Raw genomic sequence first — 8,260 nt, 5'->3', positions numbered from 1 at the left:
AGTCTGGTGTGATTCACTTACGATTGTGGTCTCAAGCTGATTCAATCACTTTAGAATTTCACTTTGAAAGAATAAACTTATTTTTTCTTATTTCCTTTTTCACTGTTAGTTTCACTAATATGTGTATATATATCAAATGTTAGGCCTATGTCAGTCGTTAGACCTATCACTTTTATGTCACTTCACTTCACACCAACTATATTCCCTTTGCTTTTATCTGTCTAATACTGTTTGTCTGCTGCTTCCCGCTCATCTCACACTATTTATATTTTTATTACATAGTCGTCTGGCCACTTTCTATATTTTGACACCAATTAGTTATTAACAAAACCTTCTACAATCATCTGCTTTTAACTCTTATAATAACACAACTTAAAAATAATAAAATATTCATTCACAAATACAAATTAATCTTTAATATTTAAACCAAACAGTCTTTTATATCATGACACAAACCTCTCTTCAAGATAAAATATTTATGATGTATATTTTTTTTTACTATATACAAAGACTTTTCTTAGTTCGAACACAAAGTCTGCTCATAGTCTGCTCCAACATTTGCAGTCTCTTTGATGGCCTCAATGCGAAACTTGTAGTTCTGAAGATACAATGCCCACCTCATGATTCTTGCACCTCTGAATGTATGCAAGTGGTTGATGGTCTGTCTGGATGATGAACTTCTTCCCATATAGATAGTTCTGGAATTTCTGAATGGCAAATATAATAGCCAGACACTCTTGTTCAATCACTGAGTAGTTCTTCTCACTATTCAACAGCTTTTTACTTATACATGTTATTGGAAACAGTCCATATTCATGTTCCTGTAAGAGTACTGCCCCAATTCCAATGTCTGAAGCATCAGCCTGAACAATAGATGGTTTGTTGAAGTCTGGCATTCTAAGAATTAGTGAGCTTCCCAACATGTTTTTTAATTTCTGGAATGCCACCTGGTGTGGTTGTTACATGTGTGACATAGCTAGAATCCCACATTGAATAAGTGGAGGGACCAGTGAAAGGGAGAAAGTAGAAGCATCCAAACGGCACCCTCATGAAGGAATCCTCTAATAAGAGAATGATATGTGTGATGTCGCACCACTTCTGTACCAGGTATACTCTTTGTTAAGATGTGCAAAAGGTGAGACAGATCCAGGTGGATAAATCTGAGGAGCAAATTCCAATGGGAGAGAGAATTGTTGAACACTGATCCTAACCACATTAATAACCACAATAATTTCAATCTACCCGATACACAAAATGTGGCTAAAAGAAGTGATGTGCCCCAAGGTGTAGAGTGGCTAAGGCATGATGAACCGTACATGGCAAGTCAAATGCATCCAAAATTCGACTGCCAGAAACCATGCATTAGTAGGATGAGGATCATACCTTCAGTAAGTCAACTATAATCCGCTTGAAGAATTTCTTCCAAAGGATGATGCAGATGAGATGCCAGGGACAAAGTAAGGAGCCTAATCTGATGGGAAGACACCCAGAATAATTGACAGGAAAAAGGAGACAAGGAAAAATAAGCCAATTGAATTAAAAGCACAATTGGTAAGGATGGAAGAAGAGAAATAATGAACACAGGATAGTTGCCAAGGGGTGAATAGACGGGAACAATTATGACAGAAAGAAGCTGTGTGGGTGATATAACAAAGAAGATCATGAACTGGACATAGAAGTCTCTCCGGATTAGAACTGGAAAAAAAGGTGGGAAATAGAAGGAAGGAGAATCGGCGAGAAGGAGGGATTATTCTCCCAAGCTGCAGTAGTCTTGGGAAGGAAAGATCGATCTGAGTATAGGAAAGATAAGAGGAATGTTACAGAGTATATGAAATGTCAATGGCAAACAAATTGGACTAATGACATTCACAGGCTAAAAGGAGGAGGAAATATGCCTTATGTAAATGAAATATGGAACAAGAAGTCAAAGGTTTAAATGGAGGTAAAGTAAGGCAGCAAAGCACCACATTGACATCCCAATCTGGAAGGGCTGCACTCTGTGAATGGCAACCAATCTGAAAGGAACATAGCAAGAGTGACAAGATATGGGAGGCAAAAACTTTATGGTACCATAAAAAACGAAAAGTGTGAGACAAGGCAATCAAATTACACAGGATTGTGGAGACTGAAGACACCTGATCAAATAACAAGTGAGGAAATCCGTAATAAGGGGACCAGTGGGACAGGCAGAGGAGAACCCATGACCCAAAGAAAATGTTCCACTTATGTTGATAAACATCCGTGGAAGGTCAAACCCAACATGCCAACAACAAAGCTAGCCACTATGATACACTGAATCTCCTCACTAAGGACTGGATAAAAACCAGTGAAGATGAAGGGTAGGAATAGCAAGATGAACTACCTGGGACTGAGGCTGCTGTAGAAGGGATAGAGTGCTGGGAAGAGGCAAAGATGGAGCAGATTGGATCTGGAGCAGCCACAGCAGCCACGGCAGGGCAGACCAGTAAGGGTCAGTCAGAAAGACTTGACATGAAGTGGATGATAGAAAATCACCCTGAGAAGAAGTGGGACATGACGATACACAAAGAAATTTGTCTATCCAACCTGACTGAACCCATCGACAGCCAGAGCAAATGGATGAGGCACCAGAGACCAAAACTGAGGTAAATTGGTATTGAGGATAATGGCAAATGCAACCAGGTGCAGAGTACCCACCCAAGTGCATAACCACTGGAAAACCTAGGGATCTAGAGACCACTCCATCAGATAAATTTTGTTAAGGTAGGATAGATGATCTGTAACAAGGTTGAAAGCACCCAGAATATGACACACAAGCAGATGAAAACTGTGTGTGTGTGTGGGCTCCAAAAAGATCTAACATTCAACAAAAAAGGGAACGAGAATGAGTGCCTTCCTTGTGATTGATATATGCTACCACTGTAGAATTGTCTGTATGGATCATAATCAGATGATTGCTAGCAAGAGGAAGAAAATGATCCAAAGCCTGATGGATGGCAAGAAGCTCCAGGATATTGATATGGTAAGATCGTTCAGTCACGGACCATTGACCCTGAAGCGACTTCATGCTCGACCAATATCCGAGACAATAAAGGAGGGAAGAGGAAATGGATGACAAGTCCTTTGGATAAAACCTGAAGGACCCATAGATCCCTGGCAAAATCTTGCCATAGATGAACAAACTGTGTTAAACGAGCCCCCACCAGACCAGAGCCCACAGGGTAGTCACCAATAGTTTTGGAGGTGATGAGAAGTAGATCCCCTACTAGAAGGAATATGTAAGGGTTAGGACAAGGAACAGAAATAGGGGATGGTTGAGGCTTTGTATGAAACAAACAATCAACCAATAAGGAAAGAGTCAATTACTGTGTCACAGATGGCACTCTGGATTCCAAAGTTGCTGGAAAATCTCCAAACACTGACTGATGGAAAGAAGGGACCAGACATAGGTCCCTAAGATAAGGAGATGGCAAACAAATATGGGTCAAAACCATGTCTCTCCCCAAAAGATCCCAACAACAGAGGAACTACGTGTGTAAAGAACGAGCAAAAGTTGACAAATGTGTCATTAGGGCAAATATATCCCCTGAAAAACCCTCAGGATCTCAGTGGATCATCTCAGAGAGGTGTATGGTGGACATGTACCATAAGATAGACATGAGGACAAGATAAGGGAGAGAAATTGGGCATGGGACAAAAGAACAGGACAATCATAACTGAGATACAAAATGCTCAGCATAAACCCCAATATTGGGAGATAGTGGAAACACAAAATACTGAGAGGAAGGAGTATCATGTAACAAGGAAGGTAGAGGATTATAGGAAATCGGAGAACAGGATAAAACAGAACACATCTGGGAAATCATGTATGAAAAAGCCGTATTAGGCCTAACAGAACCCACAGTAGGAACTTGGGAAGACCTGGCAAATTCAGGCAAAGGAAAAAGGCTGTCAAATGCTTCATTGTCCCAAACAGCTTTGGCTTATTCAGTAGGAAATTGGGTAAGATCAGGAGAAGAAGGCTGGCTTAAATAATGATCAATCTCTCGACAAATAATTGCTGATAATTCCAAGGTTGAGTCCCCCCCCCCCCCAAAGCCCAAGTAAGTGTGCTTGTAGAAAGTACAACCTCCGATGTGGTAACATGCACTTCAGAATTCATAATACAAATGAAAGCCAAACAAAAATGTGTTGGTAAAGAAAAAAAAGAACAGAAAAATGTTTAAGTTCTGTAACTGGGTAGAAAAATTGGAAAATAATATGAAAATTCAAAATTCGAGGAGAGCACTAAATGAATGTCCAAACACATGCACTGCCAAACAAGAAGTGATAGTTAGGTAGAATAGCATAGAGGGAGTCACATGTATGTGGGGTGCATCTATTGGAGGAGGAGGTTTGTCACATGACAATTTGCATGTGTGAATCAGTTAAACCAGGTGAACTAAAGAGTACATGGGACTGAAAGGCTTGTGGCACGCAACAACTTTTGCAAATAGAGGGCAGCACTGAACAAGAATAGATATGTATGTGAGCAGAAGTCAGGTACCTTGTCAGAAAGACTATTTTTACTGTTAACTTTCTTCTTTATCCTAAAATAGACTACTAATTAAAATAACACAACAACATGCAAGTGAACTTACCATTACAGACTGTAAACCCTGCTGGGAATTCTGTGGAGGAAGTGTAATGGTCACTTTCTGAGGCATTGTAAGGGTAACTGTCTCCAACTGCTGGAAAAACATGAACTTAATTTTTAAATGTTACCCTTTTATTTCAACTGGTTAAAGCAAAACAACTTTTAAACTTTTCTATGTGGCATAACTTGCATATCTACCAAATTGTTAGACTGTTAAAGTAGATGTGAAGCTCAAGAAGCCCTCAGTATAGAGGCTATACTAAACATTGTGAAGCTCTAAAAACAGGCAGGAGTAGTCTATTGAAGGCAAAACACTAATAACACATGCTTTACAGTTGTGCAACAACTGTTTTCATGAAAATGTCCAATATTCTGATTCCATAATAAAGATGAAGACAGTTGACAAAATATAAAACATTATATTTACAAGGTTTTAATCTTTCGGAATACACTTATTCCATCTTCAGCAAAATCTGTTACAAAAACATTTACTAACTAATGTTATAGTATCATTAATAACTAGTTTACTTATCCTACATTTTCTCAAGACCCTTGAAAATCAAAATATTATCTCTGAAACAACTTTTCACCAAATTGCCCCATGTGGCACTATACCCATTATTCTTTATGGCATACCAAAAGTACACAAAACTGGATACCCTCTCTGTCCTATTCTCTCTGCTGTAGGCTTCTGTAATTACAACCTCATCAAACTAATCATTCTTATTCTTAAACCCCTCACTTTGAATGAGTTTACCATCACTGATTCCTTTACCTTTGCTTCTGAAACATCTAAATCTAAAATTCCCTCTGCTGATCAGTATGTTATGGCCAGCTTTGATATTGAATCTCTATACTAATATGCCCCTTGATGAAATTTTAAATGTAATCGTGGACTTTCGCTTTCCTTCTGACACTGAGCAGTATCTTGGTTTCACCCGTAAAAATTCTTAGAGCTTCTTGCCCTTTCCATAAAATTAAACCATTTCATCTTTAACTCTCTTGCCATGACATTGGTCAAATTGACTGACCTCATAACAACTTTGTACTTGTTATAGTTTCCATACTAAAACTTTTAATACAGTATGTGTATCTTCACAAAATTTGGCAGACTTTTAGTAAATATTACAATTCTTTTGTACACAAAAAATCTGATTTTTTAATAAAGTATTCTTACTAAAAAACTGTCAATGAATATACAATAGTTTATTTTTAATATTCCAAGTGCAAAGTGATTTTCACATTAAGATTAAAATTACTTTTCTTCATCTCAAAAATCTCAAATTTCATTTGCATAATCTCTGAATCCTCCTAAATAAATTTCAAACATTTTTCTTAAGTAAAATTTTATATTTTATCTGTTATTTTCTCTATCTTAACTTTATACAAGGTTGGTAAATTTGACTGACCTTATAACCACCAAAAAAGAAATCAACATAAATCTAAATTACCTTTTTCTCTTTCTAGAATAACTTCAAATCTTAATATGAGACTACATTTGTTTATCCTAAATAGCTTTAAACTCATAACAGTATACATCTATTCATACTTAAATTATTGTTTTATTGCTCTTTGAACTGTGTTTAACTACTATTTGTGTCATAAGTTGTAAATCACTTGGCGAACATACAGCTCATGTTAACTATCAAATAACATTATGCACAAGCTACTTCAGAGCTGCTCGCAAGTGTACCTTGTAAAAAAATCATTAAGTTATTAATATCTATTTATGTATTTACTCAATCTAACATTTAATAACCTAAAAAACATGTTTCCCCTTTTTTTTACATTTGTGTTACTTTTATAATAAATAAAGAATATACACAAAAAAACAAGAAATAAAGTACTTACCTGGGCTGCCTTTTTTTTTTTTGTTGTTGAGTATCAATGACAGTTAACCCTACTTTTTTTTTTTAATACTATTGGTAGTATTTCAGTAAATAATTTAGTATTTAATTAAATAATGCATCAAAGAACACAGAACAATAACATGCAAAAAGCAGACAAATGTTCCATAACTATCACAATTTTTTTGGATTTCTAACTATTTGACAAGAGTTGTTACAAATTCATCTAAGCTAGTCAATGTGGTTCCTGTGGGAATAAAGCTTGTATTAAAAGTGAAATTGACAATTCTGTACATAAAACACCATAATATAATGTAATTTAATAGATGAAAACCTTGCTTTCTATTCGTTATGAATAATATAGTATTGAAGGTCAGAGAGAACTACTGTCATTGTCTGAAAGACAGGATGTGGCAAGAGGGGTCTGATTTTCTATTTGATGGCTCTGTAACCAAATAAGATTGAAGGTTATGAAAGTTATGTTTTGCCTGATAAATGATGATATTATAATAGGTAATTTACATTATATTTCATAATTCTTGGAGGGGTGGTAAATAAATTAGAGAAGAGTGGGCACCTAGAGAGAAAATGTTATAATTCTCACACTAGGGGAAATTCAGGATTTTTTTTTAAATACTGCCTTATAAAACTAAGAACGACTTGTATACTATTAAAATATGGATTATTAGCTATGTTTTTATGCTATTCTTATTGGTATACCATGAAAATAAAGTAGTTGAATTAAATTTTGAATATAATTCTCTAAAAACCTTATGACAAGGGTAGAAAAAGATGACCATGGTGAGAGGGTTAATAACTTCATTTATGACCAGATAGATGGAATCATCATGGGATCCCCACTGGGTCCAACAACAGCCAGTAGTTTTCTATGCTATCAGGAATGCAAGTAGCTAGAAAACTGCCCTTGTGAATTCAATCCTGTCCTTTACAAATACTATACTAATGACACTTTCTAGCTGTTTCGGCAATTGAGTCACATTTCTTTCTTACCTTATTTACCAACAACTCAATATCAAGTTCACATCTGAACTTGAAGAAATGAATCTTTACCCTTCCTAGACGTTAGTATTACAGAAGAAGTAAAGACTTTTCTACCTCCATTTATCATAAAAGTAGATTTACAGGCCTTTATACTGATTTTAATATTTTTGCCCCCAACTTCTTCAAATGTAATCTAGTCATGTCACTATTAAATAGAATTTTTAACCTTTGCTTGAATTACTCTCTTTTACATGAAGAAATAACACTTCTGCACAAACACCTGTTATATAATGGCTATCCGAATGATTTTATAACAAATATCACACACAATTTTATAAACAACAAATTCCAGCCACTTGCTACTGTGCACACCATCCTTAAATTTCACCTCATAATCTGCCCTCTTTTTACGGGCTCACAATTCTTTAAAATTAAAAAACAACTCTTCTCTTTAATAAAAAACTTCTACCCACAATTTCAGCTCAGACTAACATACAGACCTAGCCTCCACATTAAACACTTATTTAGATCAAACACCATATTTTTCAGTGTATGAGACACACTTTTTTACCCCAAAATTCGATGTCCAAATCTCCTTGCGTCCTATACACCGAAGGTATGAATAATATATATATGTATATATACGATATACACAAGCCATATGTAAATATATTTAAATAGGCATGTACAGTTTAGTTCAATTAAATGTGTTATTTATAACAATAGTAGTTTTTTTCTTTTAAAAATATAACTATTTATAATGCTTCCCAAAATATAAAAAATAATTACAGTGAAA

General features: G+C 35.7%; 1 protein-coding gene across 2 annotated transcripts in view; it reads right to left on the bottom strand.

Annotated features, from left to right (window-relative positions):
• LOC106456846 (transcription initiation factor IIA subunit 1-like) overlaps positions 1-8,260 on the bottom strand; it is a 45,376-nt gene that overhangs the window by 15,359 nt on the left and 21,757 nt on the right. Inside the window, exon 5 of one of the 2 annotated variants that reach the window (XM_013916216.1) lies at positions 4,620-4,709. In XM_013916216.1, the coding sequence (XP_013771670.1) occupies positions 4,620-4,709 (90 nt within the window). The remainder of the gene's footprint in view (positions 1-4,619; positions 4,710-8,260) is intronic. The other variant, XM_022382624.1, reaches the window with a different exon arrangement.

This window comes from Limulus polyphemus, unplaced genomic scaffold (assembly GCF_000517525.1).
Source record: "Limulus polyphemus unplaced genomic scaffold, Limulus_polyphemus-2.1.2 Scaffold263, whole genome shotgun sequence".
Taxonomy (NCBI): domain Eukaryota; kingdom Metazoa; phylum Arthropoda; class Merostomata; order Xiphosura; family Limulidae; genus Limulus; species Limulus polyphemus.
This window is presented reverse-complemented; position numbering and strand designations above follow the sequence as displayed.